Raw genomic sequence first — 24,731 nt, forward strand, 5'->3', positions numbered from 1 at the left:
AGCCAGAAATGTATACACAGGTTGCTTCTCCTTTAGATACCATCTTCTTGTTTTAGGTCCATATTTTGGGTGCTTTGTCTTCAAATCTTTCACTATTATGTAACCCTGCCACATATTAAATCTTGTTAGGTTACCCTAGTATGTGCTAACATCTTAGTAGCCAATGCTCACCTTAGTCAGACCCATTAAAATTTTCTTTTCCATAACCCTTTCCATGTCCTTTTCAATTTCAATTTGAATTATCTTTTCCATAACCCTTTCCATGTCCTTTTCCAATGCTCACCTTAGTCAGACCCATTAAATTTAGGCTGGATACAGACCGCGCCCAAGGGTGTCACAATACTACCCAACATGTGGGTAGCCAAAAAGTGCCTTGTGCACTCTTGAATGGGCGTACCCCATTACACACCAACTGCCCATGCCTGCATTTATTAAAAAAGTGACTGCCCATGGATGGGCACCCCCTTTACACACCAACTGCCCATGCTTGCATTTATTAAAAAAGTGACTGCCCATGGATGGGCACCCCCTTTACACACCACCCTTTACACAACGTGCATCTCCACCAGCATGTTAACCTACGTATACATGCAACAAGTAAAGAGCCTGAGTAAGTGCATGCCTAGTCCCAATCTGGTGCTCAACACATACGATAAGAGTCCTTGCATGATAAATGATTGTAAATATAAGTGCAAGAATGAATTGGTAATCAATGATCACTTACCCACATACTTACATGCTTCACCCTGTAACTTACAAGATGCTCCCAAACTTCATCAATACCCTGCAAAAGCAATTTCCATTCATACAAATAGAGAGTTGGGGACTTGAACCCCATCACCACAGTTATTGTGGCTACACATTGCTCTCTTCGAGAGCAGGGGAGGGGAGGGGATGAACTAGATTTATCTTACCCCCTACCCTCCTCCCATCTACAAAAAAAAATGAGAATCAGTAGGCATATGAGATTTAAAAACCAAATAAAGATCCTAATAAAATAATCCGCCTAGTGTTTTGGAGATATTTAATAAAGCCTGCAAAATATAATGTCTTGGAGATAAACAAAATACTAACATTGTGTCCAAAGTCATAACATCCAAACACTATTTCATCTCCTACTCACTATTGTCACTCTCATCAGCCGAGTCATGATATCACCAAATACAATTCTCACATTTGTTTTCTCTCTCTCTCTCTCTCTCTTTAAAAGTAGAAAAAAACGCAAAAAATACAATAGAAATTCCAACATGCAAAAATAGCATGTAGAAACGCAGAACCTCGTCATTATTATTGATCTATAAATATAAATCGAATGCTTGTTTAAAATAGTCAACATAGATTTCCAGAATAATGAATGTCATATCGAGATTCGAGAAAACAGGACGCTCTCCTGCAAGAAAACAGGACGCTGTCATGGCCAATTGCTTTCTGCTATATTGAAGGCTTAGTCAATGAAATCCATTGCTATATTGAAGGCTTAGTCAATGAAATCCATGGGGCCCCAGGTAGCGTGATTGAAACTGCCTATGTTGGACAAAACACATCGGTTCCTTTGGTCTGCCGTGTGCACAGTGCACTCTCATGAGCTCGCTGGAAACGGGGTGAAAACTGCACGCAGGTTATCCCATCACTGTTGGTGGGCGTCTTCTGCTCTTGGGCGTTAACACATGCACATCATTAATCTCACCAAAGCGCCCTTTTCTAGTGTTGGGCGGTTTCCAAATTCTCAGAGAGATCGTCTTTTGCTATTGGGCGGTTAGGAAATCTGCTCTTGTGTGCTCTTGGGCTGTCGGAAGCCCCTCAGTAGACCCGTTAGCCATGGTTTCTGCACAGTTTTCGTCATAAATAAGGGCTTTCTTTGCGTAAGAATATGGCTTCCTACAGGTGCCTGCTTTTCATCTCCTTTTTTCTTCTTATAGCTTGCCATCTTTCCTCTTCATCTCCCACCATAGATCCTCTTCCCATTGAATCTGAGCCCAATTCTACCACATCACTCTCGCCTCCATCGCCCATTTCAGGTTCCTTGCTCTATCTTGTTGAAGAGACGTCTCGGTACAATGATCTAGTTCTGGGTCCTCTTATTCCCCACCCCTTGAGATCCAAAATCCCCCACACTGCCCAGACCTGGCTCCGTAACTACATTGCAGGCCTCCTGCTCTACTTCTCCTCTGGTAGTTTCTGGTGCCTCTACATCTACCACTGGAAAAAACATGTCTACTTTCCTAAAGGTAATGCCCCCCCATCTCTATGGATTTGCATCATCATTCGCGTGGCCGCTGACATCGCATGCAATGCATAGATTTACGACATCATGCATCCAATTCAAGGCATGCAATGTCGTATAGCCAATATACGACATGCAATGCATACATCATCATCGTTGTTGTCATCCTCACATCATCATCATAGACACAGTGTGCAATCAATGTCTCAGTCCGTTGCTCCTTGCATGTTAACCCTGTTGAATTTCAGTGACTTCACATGATTTCCTGTTGAAAATCAAGTTTTCTGTTCAACGCTTCCCCTTTTCTAGTGAACTGCTCAAGGGTGTGTTCTTCATGCAGGACCAAAAATTAGACCCAGAAAAGCTAAGATATCACTAAGGCTAAATTCATGCCAATATTTATGAATGCATGTATGTATGTATGTATGTTCACATGCATTGGGCTTCCATGGCTTGTGGAGAGTGGTTTCCTCTCTACTTTGACAGTAAGTGCTGCATGCTAGTTATAGGTGGTCAAGGTGTCATGTTGTGGGTGGTTCAGGGTGTCATAGCTTCTTGTAGAACTAGAATGTGGCTTGAGGCAAGCTATGTATTTAAGATACTCATCGTTTTGTAGGTGGTATACCATCCAAAGAGCCCATCTTATTACAGATTTGGGTGACTATGAAGGCCATGCCTGTGTATGTCTCCTTGCCCACAGTATCAGAGTACATGATTGAGAGAGGCTGGACAAGATGCTACTCCAGCGTACACGATGTTGGATTGCTCAGCTATACTGTGTTGACCATCTTATACCTTGTGCTAGTCGAATTTGGGATCTATTGGATGCATCGAGGCTTACATGATTGCAAACCTCTTTACAAATGGTTGCATGCGACCCACCACATCTACAACAAAGAAAATACACTCTCACCATTTGCAGGTACACACATCCAATAAATTGATGAAAAGTGTGACTTTTGATACACAAATTTATATGAAATCTGGATGGAGAGGTTTCTTCCAATTTTATGGTCCTGATGTCGATTACCTGCTAGCATATTTCTGGATGAGCTTTGCATGTTTTTGAATGAGCTTTGAGCGTTTGTGATTTGAATGAAGAATCTCTAATTGTAAGGTGGTAGTGGTAAAAGGCGTGACTCCAATAGCTACACTTGCTAGCTGCTCTTATTGTGCTGAGAGCTGAGATGATTGATGAGGCTACTGATGGCATTCTTCCCCCCTTAATGCTAGTTCATAGTAGCAAGGAAAAGGGTTTCATTCCCTTGGAGCTTTACGAAATGTTTTGTACGATTTTTTTCACCTGAGTTTTTGGTAATGTCAATTGGGGCCCTATCTAATAGCGACCTGAAATGTACACTTTGGAAAAAAACCTTACCCTCATTGGTTTAGATGTTCTTTCATTTGTATGGTTGTAGACTAAGGTTCGTAGATGGTGATTATAATAATGGATAGAGGATACGAAGAGTTATAGTTAGTCCAAAGGTGAAGATCTTTGATATTCCTAGTGAGGCAAGCCCAATTCATTACTTTTGTACACACAATACATGCACACTCAATCAACTTGTTGATGCTTCTCTTTGTAATCTAAGCCTCTTGTGTTGATGCTTATTTGATTGTCCGTTTCCATCAAATTGGTATCAAAGCTTTATGGGTCTTGTGTGGACAAGTTGAGCTATGCCATTCCTTTTTCTTTGATCCTTGGAGTGTTGAATCTTCAGCTAGTGAGAGCTAGATGGTGGCAATAAAGACATGCGCCATCTTCTAGCCATGAGAAAGATTAAGGAAAACCAAAGAAGCACTTGTGGTGTCTCCATTTGGCCACCCAAATGGTCTTTTCTAGTCTCATGCCAATTTATAGGGGCAAGCAACCTTCGTGTGCCAAGAGGATTCTTCTTCGACAAACAATCTTGTTTGGTGTATGTATTCATTTCTTTGTTCATGGAAAATCCGGCATAAAGAGCTTGTGGAACATTGTACAAAATATACTTGGTATTGAGGAGGGGTCGGCCCGGTTTCGGCCCTAGTATGGTGTCACTATGTAGTTGCTCATTTTCAACATTGACTTTGTCTTGTGCTGTTTCCATTTCATAAGTGTTCAAGTGTTAATTGTTTATGAGATGGTGCCCAAATAGTGCTCACACCGACCGGGTGAATTACATTTGTATTAAAGCATGGTTGTTTTCCTCTCCTCAGTTGGGAAATGATCTTGTGGTGTGAGGGTTACTTTGTTGGAAAGGGAAAAATGAAAACATGAAGGGAAAGAGCATCATGCCGAAAAGCAAAAGGAGTTCAAGTCGGTTAAATTTGGAACATATCATGGTGAGTATGATGCAAGTAAGGCATTGGCTTTTATTGCACAATTTGACATTGTCTTTAGTGATGAGGACTTCACGGAGAAGTTTTAGATTCTCCATTCAATTATGTTTCTGAAAGGGTGGGTTGCACATTGGTGGATTATAGAGAAGCTCTTCTCTTATCCCATCAACTCTTGGGAAGTGTTATAAAGAGACAATTCTTGCCCCCAAATGTGGTGAAGAACATCATTCACAAGTGGGACAAAATAGATCAAGAAGAACATGCTGTGGCCTATGAGAGCCGTGGTTTGCAAGATACTGAGCTTTCTTTAGGCATCTATGAGAAAGATTTGTTAGTTGTAATTCATGATTTAAGCATTTGAAAACATTATTACCTTGGGACTGATTTTACAATGAGAAGAGATCACCAAAGCCTAAGGTACTTCTCACGCAAACCAAGCATTCAGAGAAGCATATGAGGATGGCAAAATTCCTCTCCATGTTTCATTTTCAGATTGTACACATTCTAGGGAAAGAATGTAGTGGCATATGCATTGTCTAGGAGACCATATGTGGCTACAGTTTTAGTTGTCTCACATGGGGACCTATCTATCATGCGAGATTTGTATCTTTCCGATGCAGATTTTGCAAGTTTATGGGTTGATTTGATGGCTAGACATGCACATGCTTCATATGTGATCAAAGATGACTCTCACCTATTGTGGAGTCTAGCATGAGGCAGAAGGTTATGGATATTACATGACCTTTTCTCCAAGTATAAGATTTCAACAAATTTTACAAATTACTTTAAATAAGTTAACTACAAGTTAAAACATCAACCTTAGAAGAAGAATTAAATGGAAAACTTAAACGAAAAAATATTTATGAACACAAGACAAAAGCATTGGGTACAATCTGTCCTCCCATATGTAAGACCCGTGGTCTCACATATGAGTATTTCAATGATTTATTAAGGTATGAAGTAATTTGATACAATCATACATCTTCTCATCAAAGGAGAAAAGAGAACATAGAAAGAAAAGAGAGCTTCATCCAAGGAACCTGCAATTCTTACAAACCATGTTTAATCTCTCTCTCTCTCTCTCTCTCTCTCACTCACGAAATAATTAAAACATATAAGAAAAACAATAAGAGAATTAATACTCCCTATAGACGTTTGCCTGTCTCAGCTTGTCTTAACTCCCTGTATATAAGTACAGGCTTCTAGCTTGTAGCCACTGTATCTCTTTGTTTTTTCGTCAAAATATAGTCGAGTTAGTACTTCAAATTACGGGAATAGACCTGGTCTACAACTTAACGTGGGCCGTTTCGCTAAATTCATCCGTATGCAAAAACTGACCTACTTTTTGGGGACCTTTATTATAAATATGCTATTTTTATCATGAATTTATTTTCTTTATATTTCTCTAATTGTTTAGAGATATTCATGTACTCTCATCTCTAACTATAATTTTTATTGAATAAATATAATTAAATTCTCAAGAAAGTTCACTCACATAACAATGGATAATGCCATGCTCCTTCTTATGTTGGTTATCAAGGTATATTGTCTACTACACGCACGATTTAGCTATTTCTTTTGGCCAGCCATGCGCAAGGACATAGAAGCATATGTATGTGCATGTACCATCTATTAAAATGTGAAATTTGACGGGCAAAAGGCTCCAAGTCTGGTTCAGCCATTGCCTATCATGGGAAAGTATAGCTATGGAATTCATAATGGATTTAGCAAGGTAATTGTGATGTGCAAGACATGCACTCGATAAAGAATACGATTAGAACCAGATCAGGACTTGATTCAGGAGGTGCACAGCTAGGTGTGGATTGGGAAGACACTGGAGCAACCCAAGGAGTTGTCGGCCAGCATTTATGAAGATTGTTTGAGTTAGCTACAACACATAAAGGGGATTTTTCTAGGGATTTGGTCGATAGTAGGTTGGCCAATTCACATTGGCTTTTCCAGGCTATAAATAGCATTGTATTGTGTTCTTGTGATTCATTCAGTCCAGCATTGGGCTAAGTTATAGATATAGGTATAGATTAGGTTTACACCTCTTCAAGAAGGCAGCTAAGGGCCGCAAGATTTGTATACCTTTTTGTACCATATGAATATACTAAATCTCAGCTATCTCTCTCTCTCCTCTCTTTTGTATGCGTTTTGCATCAACATGTTCCAAGATGGTGTTTAGGGCTGAAAGCAGACTCCCAGAGCTTCCGCATGTAACATTGGTATCAGAGCATCAGACCCAGTAAGGCTAAACATTGATTTAGTGCCAGATGAAGGTGTGCAGGTTCAAGGTACAAGAAAGTGCATAGGTATAAGGCCCAAGGAAAAGAACGCAAGACATGGAAGAATTCCTAGGAGGTTAGTTGGTGGTGTTTCACAAAGCCCAAGGGAATGGCAGTCATGTGAGTCGATTGCCAATTGGGGCACACTAGGAAAGGCTTTCAGGCAACGGTTCTAGGGTAGGATGATCCTTCAAGGGGTGGAGTGAGTGTAAGACTCAATACTTAGGAAAGAAGACCAAAGAAAGTGTTTAGGGATAGGGCAGGAATGGAAAGGGGACAAGATGGAATAAATACACAAATCTTCATCAGAGTTAGAGTGGATTTGGAGACTAGGCAGGGTTTTCAGTGAAAAGGTTGCCAGGAAGGGAAGGATGACAGGGGGACTCCGTGAATAGACAATGGGATGATGACAATCATCCAAGAACAGAAGTTGGAATCCCGTCATCGAGTTTAGCAGAGGGGGATGTCATGTGCAAGACATGCACTGGCTAATCCCAAGGCAAATCCTGAAGCGGCCACAAGATAAAGAATAAGATTAGAACCAGATCAAGACTTGATTTAGAAACTGCAACAGTTAGGTGTGGACTGTGAAATCACTGGAGCAACCCAAGGAGTTGTCGGCCAGCATTTATGAAGATTGTTTGAGTTGGCTGCAATAAATAAAAGGGGATTTGTCTAGGATCTGGTCGACAGGAGGCTGGCCAAGTAAGGTTCCCCCTTCCAAAGTAGGAGAAACACTTAAGATAGTCTACTAAGTCTTAGCTTGGAGAAAATTTCCTACTCGTCGACACCTTGATAATGTAAAGATTCAAGGATACGATTTGTAAGTAAGGCCTAGTCCTACCCCGTAGGGGGAGCGTGGTCTTCTAAAAGTCAAATTACTTATAGGGTGATTGATCATAATTTGGGCAACCACTAATCTTGATTCTTAGAGACAACGCTTTTTTCCTCATCCATGGAAGGCACAGCCGCTGGCCTAGTCTCTTAGAATAGAGTTGCTCGCGGACCTATTTATCTAGCGTAGGGCTTTCACTTAATCTGTTGGAAAGCTACCCGGCTAATCGAGTCCACCCGTCCGTAGGATGGTGCCGTCGGGGCATTCCATCCTTCCACTTTCCACCCTACTCATGCATCAATTTGTTTTCTAATTAATCCTACCACATTGTTTGACATAAATAAACATGTTCCTTACTTAAGGCCCTTTTCACAAGGTTCGTTAAAATAGCCTTTTTCCATAGTACAATAATACCAAAGACAAGATTTATATAAAAAAAAAGTTTATACATGAATCAATTCCATAGAAGCCAATCCGGCTCTCTTATTCTTTTCCTTGATCTAGAATTTAGCCTTCCAGCCTCTACATGCTGGGCAAAACCCTATGGGACCATACACCTCATTGTTGGCGCTGGCGAGGACTCAAGTCGCCATGTCGCCCTCTTAGGTTCCATCGCTCGATCCTCCCGTCCCTCAGAGAGATGTCTATGCACTAGGGTGGGCTTATTCACCACACTAGTCTGGGTCCTCAGAACTAGACAGCATCACAATCACTCGCCTCAATCGGCAAACCTCATTCTCCCAATGGTATGAGGGATACTATGGGCCAACTCCGGGCCTTACTAACGTCTCCGCCATCCGGCTACACAAGCACAAGAACGGGGCAGCGTCAAGGTAGGGAGAAGTTGTACCTGTACTTTAATTTAACCAAGATAACAATCCATTTACTAAACTAAACCATAGGACTAGGATCCACGTTACCTTCTTAAGAAAACAATCCTTTTCACAAAGATTTTAGCATTTCAACTTGAGATTGCGATAAGACATTCTTTATTAAGGCATATGTTGTTGTTTAAAAGAATACAAACTTTAACTAGTAAATCAATTTAATAGATCACTATTAACCATTAAAAGAGAAGCCGGGGCCATACCTCAATTCCTAAGAATGATATATAATTGAAAAACAAAAACTATATATATCTTATAGAAATTTGTCGTTTATCGTTGTCTTTGCTTGGTAATAAGAGATTCAGAACTTGATATATGAGAATAGAGAGTCTTCTAATACCTTCGCTCACGATTGAAATCATCCGATCATCCCCAAGCTTTATCTCCTCTTACTCGTACTTTGACTTTTCTTCTTTTCGAAGGTCTATGACAAAGTAGCCTTCTCTTGCAGGGCTACGACATACTATTCTTTCTTTAAAAGAAAAGCTATGGAGTAGTGGTCTCTTTCTCCGAAAGACCATAGCAATCTAGCCTTCTCTTCTAAGAGATTAGATAAGAATGAAGGGATATATGCATCTCAAGGTCTAGAATCACCTTGTGGCTACTAGCTGCATTCTTACAGTTTCTCTCTGTGTAGAGACCTTGACAGAACCAGCGAATTGTTTCAGCCATAACTCTTTGATAAAAACTCAGAATATGGTCATATAACCAGTCAAAAGAACCGGAAGGCATCTGGTCTACAAGCCAACGCGGGTAGAATAGGCAAAAACGTATGTATATAGCTGCAAATGCGCCATCTTTAGAAACGCGTCGCTTTTCCACATTTTTAGTATGCATGGACTCTAAATATGTAAAAGTACTCTAAATACGGTCTTGTATCACCTAAATTCGAATTTCTATTTTTGGAGATACTTCTCTTAATAGAACTATTCTTGTCTTCTTACTTTTAGGATTTTTGGAGCTATTATTTTTATTCTAACACTTTCCTAATGTTTCTAGCCTTATTGTCTCACTCTTCTCTAAGTGCACTCTCTTTCCTTCTTGAAATCTATATTAAAAGAGACACATACATGGCTTGGGAGGGACCTTACAGGCCAGTTCACATAGGTTTTTCCAGGCTATAAATAGTATTGTGTTGTGTTCTTGTGATTCATTCAGTCTAGCATAGGGCCGGGTCATAGATATAGGTATAGATTAGGTTTACACCTTTTCAAGAAGGTAGCCAAGGGTCGCAAGATTTTGTACCATATGAATATATTGAAACTTAGCTCTCTCTCTCTCTCTCTCTCTCTCTCTCTCCTCTCTCTCTTCTGTATGTGTTTTGCATCAGCATGTTCCAAGATGGTGTTTAGAGTTGAAAGAAGACTCTCAGAGCTTCTGCATGTAACAGTAATGATGCTATATGGATAATTGTGGATAAGTTTAGCAAGCAAGCACATTTCTTGCCTGTCAAGAAGACCATTAAATCCGAGTATATGGTGAAGATCTTTCTTGCACAAGTGTTTAAGTATCATGGTATGTCGAAGTCCATTGTGGGGGATAGAGATTCCAAGGATATGAGCCTTTTTGGGAGGGCTCTCTTTGATAACATGGGTACTTGTCACGTGCATCCTGCACTTGGATGCCACGTAGACATATCTGTACAGAAGGTGTAGGACCTGGGATGGAAAACTGGTCCCATGCGAGCCCAGTCCGGGACGAGTCAGCCAGGGTTCCATTCCAGTTGTCTGAGGTCAGGTGTGCATTGTCCTGCACATGAAACAGTGCCAGTCCGCGCTGTGAGTCTCCCTATGGAATGATGTCAGTGAGTCTACGTATATAGTAAGATATTGGATGCCGGATCACTGTGTAGACAGTAGGGTTTGCATTTAGGAAAAGGGGCCAGCCCATAGGGCTACCCCAAGAATTCATGTGGGCATGGGAAAAGTGTAAGATAACCCCCATAAGGGCCGGGAAGGCCCTGGCTGTACCCACCAGCCATGGGTAGGTCATGAGATGGCTGTAGGACAGCCGTAGGGGCTTTGCAAGGGTAGCCGATTGGTTATCCAGCGCAAGGAGGACAGTGTGGGGCAGCCCATACAAGCTGCCTAGCCTCTAGGATGTCAGGCGCACTTTTTCCCATGCGCCTAGGAGGTGCCCAGTCACATATTCAGTCATGCACAACATTTATTAGGCTGTGCGCTGTATTTTATCAGTCGTGGAGCATATTTGAGACAGCCGACTGTTTTTAGCCAGCTGACTGCTGTCCAGAATGGGTATAAATACCCAGCCCACAAATCATTCCATTCATCTCATCATTTACCAAGTGTTGAAGCTGAAGCAAGGGCCAGGACAGCCTAGATCAAGCTAACGCAAAAGGGGTGAAGGATTGAAGGTCAAGGGCAGAGATTCATCTCAGCCAAGAAGGTTCAGTCAGTCTTTTATTTCAGTATTTTACATCATTCTAATAAAAGCAAATACACCATTCGTGGTGGGGGCCCTATTGAGGGTATTTGGGACCCAATACTCTGTCCTCTTCTTTCTCTCTCTATTTTTCTGCACATCTATATTCAGTTTTGTGCGTTAATTTTATCGCGACAAGTGTGCTGATTTCTGAGCATTGAAGTTACCGATCTCCCCCGAAGCTTCCGCATGTTACAGTGGAAGGAGGGTAGGTGTTTTTTTTGTCATACAAAAGGCCACTTCTCGGGAGTATCCTAAGAAGACTACCGCTCCAAAGACCGCCGCCGCAGCCTTCACAACTTCCGTGGTGAGCCCAGCTCTCACACAGACCCCAGTGGCTGCCCCTAGTTCTTTAAATTCCCAATGCTTCCGTTGGAGCAATCATTAGCCGGGAGCTTGAAGATAAGCAGAAGGGCGCCCATGACCAGGAGTATGAGCGCAATGAATTGCTCAAGACCTTTGGCTACATAGGTGGCCAGAGAGTCGTTGTCTTGTTTGATAGCGCAGCATGGAGGACGTGGTCACGAAACAGGCCGCTCGGCGTGCCCGTTTCGTCCTGACTTTAGTGGACAAACAAGTTGAGGGTTTTAGCACAGGCATGACAACGAGCGTTAAGTGTGAAGCTCTCGGTGCTAAATTAGTTATTTAGGGCATAGAGTTTGTGCGTGATTTTATGGTTGTCCCTCTTGTAGGAGCAGACATAATTTTGGGCATTCAGTGGTTTCACAAGTTCCTTCCTTATGTCTAGTGGGACAAGCACACTTTCCAGATTAATCGGAATGTGTCAAACGCCCCAGTGACCATTAAGTGTGAGCCAGGAATTCCGAACTTTCCGCTTATAAGCCATTTACAGGCTAAGCAAGCAGTTAGGAAAGGCACACATTGTGCGATGATATACATCTAGACGGCCCAGAAGGTGGCCAATACTTCCGAGAAGTATTTGGCTCTCCATGAAACGTTCCAAAAGATTTTTCTTCGGGACAAGCTCCCTCCCCAGCTCCCTCCGTCCAAACCGGAGGACCACAAGATTGACCTCCTCCCAGGCTTGGAACCCCCGAGCAAGTTTCCATATCGCCTTTCTAAGGCAACGGAATCAAAGTTGGACCGCCAACTCCAAGAATTGTTGCAACCTGGCTTCATCCGCCCCAGCATGTCGCCATTTGCAGCACCGATCTTGTTTGTCACGAAAAAAGATGGGTCTTCTCGTTTGTGTGTCGATTATCGCGTGCACTCAATAAGTTGACTATCAAGAGTAGATTCCCGATGCCTCGAATAGATTATATTCTTGAGAGGCTAAATGGGGCTAAGGTGTTCTCGAAACTCGATTTAGAGAGTGGGTGCCACCAGGTGCGAATTGTGGAGGGGGATGTTAGAAGTCATCTCCTGTCTATACATATACACCAAGGCCTTTGTTGTGGGTGTGCCTGCCCTTATGAGGTGTTTTCTCATTTTTTCCCACTCTCCGTATTTTTCTCCCATTTTTTTTCATTTTTTATGTGGCTCGGGAGGCAGCCCTGAGGTGGCAGGATGTCCTTGTCTGTAGTAGCCGACTGCAGCTGTTTGCGTGTACTGATGCTGGCCGACTGTTTGGACACCTTGTTGGTGCTGGCCGACTGTACATTGTATTGGCCGACTGGTTTATAACCAGTCGGCCAATACAATGTGTTTGTGTGTACTGATGCTGGCCGATTGTTTGGACACCTTGTTGGTGCTGGCCGACTGTACATTGTATTGGCCGATTGGTTTATAACCAGTCGTGGTGGACATGCCCTTGTCGGCTGCCCTACAGCAGGCCGACTGCTGTTGGGGGGCCATATAAAATGGCCCCCAGCCCCCTTGTCACCATTGTATCATTCCCGGGATCTTCTTGTGTATATAGAGCAGAATTACATGCCTCTACCATTCTCTCTCTTGTGCTGTTATTTTTCTGCATTGCGTTTTGCTTGTGTTCCGAGATCTGGTCATCATCTCCGCTGCGTATTCTGAAATGGTATCAGAGCCTAGGCTCTAGGTAGTTCTTGGGATTTGTGTGAGCAAGAGGGGGATTGTTGTGTTGGTGATTGGTGGACTGTTCGGGACTGTTTGGGAAGAGGAGAAGCAAGAGGACGGCGGGCTGATTTGCTGGACAGCCACTTGCAGGTGTTAGTTCTTCTTTGTTCCCACCCACCCACCCTTTTCAGAGTACATCCCCGCAATGGCAGATCTGTTTGAGATGGCCAAGAGGCATGTGAAGATCCCGACACTCCCCACGTTCCGGTGGACCGACAGTTGGACGGGAACAACTACGGCATATGGAAGGTTATGATGGAATCTGTTCTGGAGTCTTACGACCTCGTTGATTTCGTCGTCGTTGGGGTTCCACGGCCGGAAGTAGAGGAAGGGGAGTTACCGTCGATTCGAAAGGACAGGGAGGCTCAGACAGAGATGTGGGATCGTGTCAACGCGAGGGTCCGTTCGTTTATCTTTCTCAACTGCACACCGTAGGTAATCAATCATGTAAAGCATATGACACTGGCCAGAGGTATATGGCAACATTTGGCCTCTCTTTACAACAAGGTATCACCCATGAAGAGGATTTCCTTGGAAGTACAGATGCGGGTTATGAGCCTTGCAAAGTCGTCGCTCGACGATGCGGGAGCATATTAACAAGCTGCAGGCTCTTCAGTAGGAAGTTCTTTAGGCTGGGAAGGAGATGTCGTCAGAGGACATGGCCATAACGTTGCTGTCACACTTGCCCTCTCAGTACTCAGCATTTTACTCGTCTTTGATTACCAGTGGCAAGCTCAGCACCATCATATGGGAGGAGCTTGTGCCCATGGTCTTGGACCAGGAGGAATGATTCATGAACCCTCCTCAGGGTGGAGGTTCGGAGGCCTTAACTGGCCAACGGTTGAAAGGCCGTAACACGGGCAAAGGGAAGGCTTCATCGGAGAAGTGTTCTGTGAAGAAGTCCGTTACTGACCGCGAGAATCTAAAGGCAGAGAGGACCTGTAATGATTGTGGCGAGAGGCCACTATTGGAGGCAGTGTCCCAAGCGGAAGACCGAGAAGGGTGAAGATTCCTCAGCAGCAATCATGAAGACTCCGGCTTTTGTGCACTTGGAGGTGATGGACACCGATGTTTCATTTTCTTCAGGCAGGGAGGAGGTTGGAGGATTCTTCGCAACGGATACTCGGGAGTGGATTCTAGACAGTGGTGCTTCCAGGTACATGACTCCTCCTCCCGTTCTGATTTACAGGATCTCTGCAAGTATTCTGGTCACATTCTTACCGGGGATACATCCACTATACCAGTTAACAGTGAGGGCAGGATGGAGATAGTTCTTGATGGGAGAGGGGGGAAGCATTCCTCGCCTTTGAGGCTATAGGCTTACAGACTATTGAGAACACACTACATGATTCCCCTTGTGGAATACCTAGGTTTTGAGCATTTTATTGCTCTCCGGGACAAAGCAACAGGCCAGGTGGTTTGGGAAGGCGGAGTGGAGAATGGAATTTACAAACTTTCAGCACTCTCCCCCCCAGGTGCTCAGGTTTGTGACGAGTGGCAGTCTGATAATGGCCACTTAAGTGTGGATACGCTGTAGGTGCAGGCTTTCCGGGACCAGATGGTGGATAGCTTGCCAGTAGATGGCAGCGGTTGGCAGGAACTCTCTAGTACTGATGTTGGTAGTTCTTGTGTTCGTCAGTCAGAGGAAATTGAACAGGTAACTTATGCTCTGATGTCTCGTAGTATTCGGGACAAAGAACCTCCTGTAGATGAGGATGTTCTGTCCACGGGGACCTTTTGGAAAGCCAGGCAGGTGGCAGTTGATTACTTGCAGAAGGAGGTGCATATCCAGGCTTTGTGGTTCCGGATTCAGAGGGGGTGGTTGACAAGTTTCAGAGGGCCTTGCGTGGTCTTCTGCAGGTTTCCAGGACTAGGCTTTGCATCGTAACAGGTGTTGATCCTTGTGAGTTGTGTGATGCCTCTTTGACTCAGAAGCAGAATGGTTCATTGATCTGGTTGATGGACACCAGATTGGACGGGAGCTTCCTGATGAGGCAGTTGAGCTCATGGTTGCGGATGACTCTTTGGGAGGCAGGATTGCGTTTCCTGTGGTTTCTGCGGCATGCGAAGGATCATGGACTCTTGTACACAGGAGGGGGATTGATTGATGCTAGATGGAGTCCGACTCCACGGTTCGAGTGACTCAGTTTGGGGAGGAGATCCAGACACGAGGAGATCTACTTCAGTCCCAGGTGCAGTTTTACGGAGCAGTAAGAGGCAGTCATCTTTTGCCTTGTCGACAACAGAGGCAGAGTACTGGGCTGCTTGTGAGGTGGTGAGGCTGCAGAGGTTGCATTGCAGGATTGGGCTTCCACTGAAGGAACCCATGGTCATCCAGAGGCACTTTGTTTGTGAACAGATCGTTGCTGATGACATCTTGCTAGAGTTATGTTCGACAGAGGATAGTACGGTGGACCTCTTCATGAAGTCGCTATCTCAGGATTTGCTCAGGCAGCACCCCAGCTCCTTGTGGTTGGTTTCACAGCCAGGAGCTGGGAGGGGGTGTTAGAAGTCATCTCCTGTCTATACATATACACCAGGGCCTTTGTTGTGGGTGTGCCCGCCCTTATTAGGTGTTTTCTCATTTTTCCCCACTCTCCGTATTTTTCTCCCATTTTTCTCCCATTTTTTTCATTTTTTCTATGGCTTGGGAGGCAGCCCTGAGGTGGTAGGATGTCCTTGTCTGTAGCCGACTGTAGCTGTTTGCGTGTACTGACGCTACGCTGGTCGACTGTTTGGACACCTTGTTGGTGCTGGCTGACTGGTTTATAACCAGTCGTAGTGGACATGCCCGTGTCGGCTGCCCTACAACAAGCCGACTGCTGTTGGGGGGCCATATAAAATGGCCCCCAGTCCGCTTGTCACCATTGTATCATTCCCGGGATCTTCTTGTGTATATAGAGCAGAATTACACGCCTCTACCATTCTCTCTCTTGTGATGTTATTTTTCTGCATTGCGTTTTGCTCGTGTTCCCAGATTTGGTAATCATCTCCGCTGCGTATTTTGACAGGGGACATCCCCAAGACCGTCTTCCGTACGGAACGGGCCCACTATGAATTTGTGGTCATGCCTTTTGGCTTGGCGAACGCCCCAGCTACATTCAACCGCACGATGATGCGTGTTTTTCGGGAATTAATTGGAAAGTGTGTGTTCATATTTTTGGACGACATACTGGTATTTTCAGCTACAGTTGAGCAGCATGACATTGATGTGGAGAAAGTCCTTAAGTTGTTGGAAAGCAACGAGCTCTACGTCAATGAGAAGAAGTCGGAATTTTATTTGTTCCAGGTGCATTACCTTGGATACATAATTAGTGCAGAAGGCATTCGACTTGATCCGGCTAAGGTGGCTGAGATTGTCAATTGGGAAGTACCTGAGACAGCTTATGATATCAAATCCTTTGTGGGTATATGCCAAGCATACTCCACCCGCATAGACAAGTTTTCTGACCTCTCGGCGGATCTCACCGATTTGCTAAAGGGTGTCAAGACAAGAAGGCAACGGATTTGAATGACTCCACGAGCATTGGTGGCATTCAAGAACCTCAAGGTGGCTTTATCAGAAGTGCCTTGTTTAGCACTTGCCTCATGGGACGAGCCATTTTAGGTGATCATCGATGCGAGTAACATCGCAATTGGTGGTGTGTTACAACAGAATGGTCATCCAGTAGCTTACATGTCTCGTAAGTTACTGCCCGCTGAGAAAAATTACTCAGTCTATGATCGTGAACTCCTTGCAGCTGTATAGGCCTTGAAACATTGGAAACATTTCCTTTATGGCCGGGACTTTGAGGTTTGCATTGACCATCAAGCATTACACTGGATTTAGACAATGCCAAGTGCACAATGGAGTGTCCGACAACACTGCTAGAGCCATATATTCCAGCAATTTGGTGATATGATTGAGTATCTTCTAGGAAAGGTCAATCTAGTGGCTGATGCTTTGAGCAAGAAGGGACAAGTGACTTTGATTCGGACTACTAGACTCGACCTTGTTAGTACGGGACTAGACGACATGAAGCACACGTATGCGGATTCCGAGGAATTCGGTACACAGTGGGAACAGGCATTGGATGCCACAGGACCATGCCACTTTTTGATATGCGATGTTGGCTTTTCTACAAAGGTCGACTGTGTGTCATGACGTTGTTCAGGGCAGCTCTTCTCCATGATGCCCACGACGCCATTATTGGTGGTCATAGGGGCATGAATTCGACTTCGGAGAAATTGGAACGGCAATATTATTGGCCAAAGATGAGGCGAGATGTGTTTTCATATGTACAACGCTGTGATATTTGTCCAAAGGTGAAAGCTCCTCGTGGAAAGAAGATAGGGTTATTACAGTCCTTTCCAATTCCTGAGGGACCTTTCCAAGATATTTCAATGGACTCCCGAATAAGCGTAATACTCAGTGCTTAACTATTGTTGATAGATTTAGCAAATTTGTTATGCTTATTCCTTGCAGGGCCAATGTGACCGCGAAGGATGTTGCCCATTTGTTCATTCGGCATTGGTACCTGATTGGCGGGATTCCTAGGACCATAGTGTCAGACCGCGATGCCAAATTTACCAGTCATTTTTGGAGGGCATTGTTTGATAACTTTGGTACTAAATTGAATTTTTCCAGTGCATTTCACCCACAGACGGACGGCCAGACAGAAATCTACAATCAGTTGGCCTTTGATGTGTTGAAGTGTTAAGTCCACGATCATCAAGGTAAGTGGGAATCATATTTGCCTTTAGTTCAAGGTGTTCTGAATGATTCTTTTTTTTCAGCTATTGGCAAGACTCCATATGAGGTAGCGTTTGGAAGACCATTCCAGTCGATTTTGACCAGGACCTCGTCTTCAGTACCTAAAGCGAACAGAGTGACAGAGTCTTACTAGGAGATTTTAGAGTCAGTAAAAGACAGGTTGGCTAAGGCGCAAGAGGCCTACACTCGACAGGCTAATAAAGACCGAAGGGATATGAAGTTTTCGGAAGGGGATTGGGTTTATCTTCGGATTATGAAGCAAAGGTTGAAGCAAGTAGGCAAGCGATGCCCAAAGTTGTCTTTCAGGAGCTTCGGACCTTTTCCCATCTAGAAAAAGATTAATGAGGTTCAATGCAGTTGTAGCTACCTCCGAGTTGGACTATGCACGATGTGTTTCACGTCAGTTGGTAAAAGCCATATGTAGGTCCGATCCCTTCAGAAGTTAAAGACGAGATAGAACCAGATATTATTGATGAAGGAGAAGTTATGGTTCCCGAACAAATCCTTTTGCACCGTTTCAAGCATGGCTTCGGCCGAAGGCAAAGACAGTTCCTCATGAAGTTTCAAGACTGAGGGACCCACAAAGCGGTATGGCTTGACAAAGAGTTTTTCGGCAACTATTCGGCGTTATTGACGGATTATTTGGAGGCTATGCAGCTTCCGTCAAGTTAAGCAGAAGGGGATGTCACGTGCATCCCGCACTTGGATTCCACGTAGACATATCTGTAGAGAAGGTGTAGGACCTGGGATGGAAAACTGGTCCCATGTGAACCCAGTCTGGGAGACGAGTCAGCCAGGGTTCCATTCCAGTCGTCCGAGGTCAGGTGTGCATTGTCCTGCACATGAGCCCAAGGTCAGGTGTGCATTGTCCTGCACATGAAACAGTGCCAATCCGTGCTGTGAGTCTCCCTCTGGAATGATGTCAGTGAGTCTGTGTATCTGGTACAATACTGGATGCCGGATCACTGTGTAGACAGTAGGGTTTGCATTTAGGAAAAGGTGCCAGCCCATAGGGCTACCCCAGGAACTCATGTGGGCATGGGGAAAGTGTAAGACAACCCCCATAAGGGCCAGGAAGGCCTTGGCTGTACCCACCAGCCATGGGTAGGTCATGGGAGGGCTGTAGGACAGCCCTAGGGGCTTTGCAAGGGTAGCTGACTGGTTATCCAGCTCTAGGAGGGCTGTAGGGCAAGTGTGGGGCAGCCCATACAGGCTGCCCAGCCTCCAGGATGTCAGGCGCACGGTGCCCAGCCTCTTTTTCCCATTCGCTAGGTGCCCAGTCACATATTCAGTCATGCGCAGCGTTTATTAGGCTGTGTGCTGTATTTTATCAGTTGTGGAGCATATTTGAGACAACCGACTGTTTTAAGCCAGCCGACTGCTGTCCAGAAGGGGTATAAATACCCAGCCCACAAATCATTCCATTCATCTCATCATTTACCAAGTGCTGAAGCTGAAGCAAGGGCCGGGACAGCCTAGATGAAGCTAACGCAGAAGGGGTGAAGGATTGAAGGTCAAGGGCAGAGATTCATCTCAGCCAAGAAGGTTCAGTCAGTCTTTTATTTTAGTATTTTACATCATTCTGATAAAAGCAAATACACCATTCGTGGTGGGGGCCCTAGAGAGTATTCGGGACCCAATACTGTGTCCTCTTCTCCCCCTCTCTCTCTCTCTCTCTCTTTCTCTCTCTCTCTCTCTCTCTCTCTCTCTCTCTCTCTCTCTCTCTATTTTTCTGCACATCTATATTCAGTTTTGTGCGTTAATTTCGTTGCGACAAGTGTGCGGATTTCTGAGCATTGAAGTTACAGATCTCCCCCGAAGCTTCCGCATGTTAAAGTACTAAATTGGAATTTTCATCCGCTTATCATCCACAAGCAGATGGCCAAAATGAGGTTGCGAATTCGGCCGGGTTAGATCTTCTTAAGTGCTATGTTGTAGATTAAAAAGATCGCATGGGAGAAGTATCTACCTTTATTAGAGTTTGCCTATAACAACAAAGTACATGCATCCATAGAAAAGGCCACGTTTGAGATTGTCCATGGCAAAGTGATCTTGCCACCCATCCTTTGTATCAAGGATGAGATATTTGCTACCAATCAGTATGTTCGAGATCTTGATGTTGCCTTTGCACAGGTGCGGATAATCATTGTTAGGTCTCAAGATAAGCATAAAAAGGTTGCCGACAAGCATGGAAGACACATGGACATTAAAGAGAATGATTAGGTATTGTTGAAATTTGAGAAAGCAAGACTTCGCAAGAGGCTAGGGAAAGAGGGAGCATGCCCTAACCTTTCTACCAGGTATTATAGACCCTTTGAGGTGATCAAGGAGATCAGTGAATTTACTTTCAGGTTAGCCTTACTTGATTATTGGAAGATTCACAATGCATTTCATGTGAGTTTATGCAAAAGTATGTGGGGTCAGATTTTTAGGAGCTTGTCATGGAAGAGCCACGAGAAGTTGATGAGCTTGAAGAGATACTTTAGCCAGAGCAGATAGTGTTTCACAAGGAGAGAAAGCTAGCTGTTGGTGGCAAGCTTTCTGAGGGATACCTTCTGAAATTCAAAATCTATATTCCTATTGATGCAAAGTGGTTGACAAAGAATATTTCACTGACTATCCATAGCTTCTTTAGGCGTACTTTGATGCTTTTTAGTTGAGGACAATTGTTTAGAAGCCGTGGGGGGATGTCATCATTTGGCCACCCAAATGGTCTTCTCCAGTCTTGTGCCAATTTATGGGGGCTTTGTGCCCTTGTGTTGAGGCTAGTGTGTGGATCCGAGTGTCTGGGATCCCAGTTTTGTGCTTTCCGATGTGCCAGACTTGGGCCCGACAATACTAGGCTTTACATGTTCCAAGACCGGAGATTTGGTCATAACAAAGTGTACATGTACACATGTTTGTGTGCTTGAAACTGTTTGTGTGTGAACTGTTTTGTGTGATTATTCACTATGAATGTCCAATTCGGGCTAGGATGCCTACCGGCGGATGTCTCGTATTTTGATGTGTTTTGTGGCATGTGAATAGGTGGTAAGTGCACTCTAAATCTTTCTTTTAATCTATTAAAACAAAGGTTTAGAGTGAATAGGTGGTAAGTGTATTGGCATATATGCTATGAGTTATGCCACATATGCTATGAGTAGTGCCACATGTGAACATGGGCTAACCAAGGGCACTTTTCTCCCTTTGGGTCTTTCCCCTTGGATATTAGGTGTGAAAGGACACCACACTTATTGTATTATTATATTGTGGAGTCAACTCCCTTACTCCACATATCTTTGTATCCTATCTACTTTGAGTTGCAATCACCCTCTCACTCTCTTGAGAGCTTGCTGCTGTGTACCCTATGTGTGTGTGTGTGTGTTCTTTGTTTCTCTGAAACCCTAACTCCCAACAGTGGTATCAGAGCTGCTGCGAAGCTTCCTTCGTCGGTCTCGCAGTCGCAATTTTGACTGCCACAGTCCGTTCGGCACCGCCCGTCCGTCTGATCTCCCGCCGCCCATCCTCCGCCTGGTTGGCGCCTGTTGCCAGTTTCATCCTCCAGAAGGGGCGGAGCTAGTGGGGAGGGATCCACCAATGCCCCGCCCGAGCTCGTGGCTCGTGAGGCAGCCCCCCAGGGCGGAGCTCAGCCCCGACGGAAAACCGTGTTTTTTGTGACTTTCCTCATCGTCATTGCCAGTTCGGTAGCAGATCCGTTGGGCGCTCACACTCGCTGTGGCCATTACCGACTTCGTGCCGTTTGCTCACTGCTATCTACGCTACCTGCAACTCCCGCCTTCCAGATCTTGTAGCTTGCTCCCGTCGCCGCCAGCACCTGCTCCTAGCAACAACACCTCTATCTTCGCTGTCTTCGGCGCCTGTGCCTTAACTGTCTCTAGCAACAGCACCTGGTTGCATTCAACGTGAGCAGCCTATCGTTGTTGGAGCCTGCCCGTCATTGTTGGAGCCAGCCTGGTTGTGACTGCCGCTCCGTGCACAGCAAGGAGGTGCCCTACGATGCTCTCTGCTACTCCCGCCATCATCCCCATCTTCAACAGCATCACGATAGTGCCTTTCCAAATCATCACAGCAACCCTTCAAAATCAGGTAACTGATTTTTGGTTCAAATCATGGGGCTTTTGTGAATTCATTGCTTCATTGCAAGATTCAAGTGCAGATAGTAGTGCAAGGCAACATTTGGCTGCAAAATTTAGGAAAAATTTGGGGATTTTTCAGAATTTGCAAAATTACATTTACATGACACAGAAAATTGGGGCTTTCGTGAAATTATTGCTTAATCGCAAAATTGAAGCTCATTGGTACACAGATTTTTGGGGCTTTTGTTAATTATGTGCAATTGACACATAAATTAGCCCATTGGTGATCAGAAATTTGGGGATTTTCAGCATTGTAGCCTGAAATTTGGGGCAAAACATTTGCACACGACATTGCGGTTGCCTGGCATTGCACTCTGGTGCATTTTGGATTTTGTCTGCAGGTGCTTTTTATAGCATATTTGGTTGCACGTGTTTGCATATCTCTTGGTGAAGAGATTTGAGCAAATGGCTGGAAATACGACCGATATATTTGGGGTTTTGTCCCAAGAGGACAAATTGGATGGGAGTAATTACTCCCTATGGAGTTTCATGGTCCGAAATCTACTTGTGGCCAAAGGATTATGGGTTTATGTGTCAGGTGAAGATGTACGCCCTGTTGACATAGCACCTAACACGCTTGGCCGTGGTGCTCAACAAACAGTAGTACCCACTCCTCCCTCACAGGAGCTGAAAAGATGGGATACTTGAGATGGCTTTGATTGCTTTGTCAGTAAAGCGATCAATCATACCGCATATTCCGTCTTGCAGGACCTCACGGGGCGAGCTTGGGATGTACTTGAAACCATGTATCAGGCAAAGAATGAGGCCAGGGTTGCATTTCTCAAGAAAGAGCTTGAGAACTTGGACATGAATGAAGGTGATAATATGGCTGATCATCTTACGAAGATCCAGGATCTTCGGGAGCAACTGTTGCTCAACATTGATGAGGTCATTTTCAAAAAGGAGTTGGTTTCTAGGACACTATCATCTTTGCTAGAAACCTACTTGAATTTCCACACATTGCTCGCTCTATCTATGCGGGGTAACCCTGAATCAATCTTGTTTGAAGAGTTGGTTGGTTTGTTGCTACAGGAGGAGCAGAATCGGAAGAACAAATCTTCCAGCATGCGTGGTGATGGGGCTTTTGCTGCCCAAGACAAGGGCAAGGGAAAAGCCAAACACAGTTTTCAGCCAAAGGCTGATTCGGGACAACCTTCAGAAAAGGCTAAAAAATGATGCAGGCAAGCCCAAAAAGAAGGGCAAATGTCACTACTGCAATAAGCCAATGAGATGGATTCTATCCATAAAAACAGCACTTGGGATTTGGTAGTGAAAGAATGGGTACTATGCTGAGATACCCACTCAAAAAATGCTGTGGAGCAGCATGAGGGAGGTCCTGTAGATGCTGCCTATCACTGCAGAAGCTGAAAAATGAGATGATATGAGGGAAAGGGGAGCCAACCCTCTTATAATACCTCAGTATGCTGGTCGGTTAGTTGTAGCAGGCCGACAGCATGGCTGTAGCAAAAAAATGCTATAAAATGCCTAAAAAATACCTAAAAATGGAAAAATTGTTGAATAATCTCTGCTAAGATATGCCAATGCAGGGCTTTATATGGAGCGAGATACAAGCATGAATATGCATGGGAAAGTCCATCTGGGGATGAAATATTTTCCAACAGGTAGACTTGCCTGTTGGCAAGAAGTCCATCGGCACAAAGTGGGTTTATAAGTTAAAAAGAAAGTCTGATGGTACCATTGACAGATACAAGGCCAGGCTAGTGGCCAAAGGATATGCCCAGCAAAAAGGCATTGATTATGATGAGACTTTTGCACCCACTTCTCGTATGGCCACAGTTAGATGTGTTGTTGCATTGGCTGTCCATCATGGATGGAAAGTGCATCAATTGGACATAAAATCAGCTTTTCTCAATGGGGATTTGCAGGAAGAAGTGTATGTAAATCAGCCCATTGGTTTTGTGATGCATGGTCAGGAAAACAAAGTATGCAAGCTTCGAAAAGCACTTTATGGTCTCAAACAAGCTCCTCGAGTTTGGTATGAGAAGATACATACTTGTTTGATCACACAGGAATTTTTCAATAGTCCAACGGAGAGCACCTTCTATGTGCAAGAGGATCATGGCACTTTGGTTATATTTGATCTTCGAGAGTGTCAGCAGACACCCACCACCATACTCACTATCAGTCAGAGTGCTATAGTCGTGGCACGAAACCTAGTGTTTCATGCATGCACTAAGCACATAGAAATTCATTATCACTATGTCAAAGAGAGGATTCATGCAGGGGAGATCACATTATCTTACTGCTCTACACAGGACAATGTTGCAGATCTGTTCACGAAGGCGTTGCCTCGAGAGAAGTTTGAAGCTTTCCGCAAAGCTTTAGGCTTACTCTCCTACAGAGAGTGATCTGCTGCCGACCTTGTACAGGTTCACATTGCCACTGCAGGGGGTTTTATTGGCATATATGCTATGAGTAATGCCACATATGCTATGAGTAGTGCCACGGTCCACATGTGAACATGGGCTAACCAAGGGCACTTTTCTCCCTCTGGGTTTTCGCCCTTGGATATTAGGTGTGAAAGGACACCACACTTATTGTATTATTATATTGTGGAGTCAACTCCCTTACTCCACATATCTTTGTATCCTATCTACTTTGAGTTGCAATCACCATCTCTCTCACTCTCTTGAGAGCTTGTTGGTGTGTACCATGTGTGTGTGTGTGCGTTCTTTGTTTCTCTGAAACCCTAACTCCCAACAAAGTGCACTCTAAACCTTTGTTTTAATCTATTAAGATGCTTTGTAATGTTTATAACCTTTGCACGTTCGCACTCA

At 44.3% G+C, this 24,731-nt stretch overlaps 1 protein-coding gene across 1 annotated transcript in view; it reads left to right on the top strand.

Annotated features, from left to right (window-relative positions):
* Window positions 1-1,553: 1,553 nt before the first annotated feature.
* Window positions 1,554-24,731, top strand: part of LOC147635258 (delta(7)-sterol-C5(6)-desaturase-like) — a 28,950-nt gene continuing 5,772 nt past the window's right edge. Inside the window, exons 1-2 of the mRNA XM_086802484.1 lie at window positions 1,554-2,228; window positions 2,841-3,146. Coding sequence (XP_086658610.1) covers window positions 1,871-2,228; window positions 2,841-3,146 — 664 coding nt within the window. The 5' untranslated portion in view covers window positions 1,554-1,870. The remainder of the gene's footprint in view (window positions 2,229-2,840; window positions 3,147-24,731) is intronic.

The sequence above is a fragment of the Cibotium barometz genome, chromosome 9, assembly GCF_041138505.1.
Source record: "Cibotium barometz isolate CiBa-2024 chromosome 9, ASM4113850v1, whole genome shotgun sequence".
NCBI classification, from domain to species: domain Eukaryota; kingdom Viridiplantae; phylum Streptophyta; class Polypodiopsida; order Cyatheales; family Cibotiaceae; genus Cibotium; species Cibotium barometz.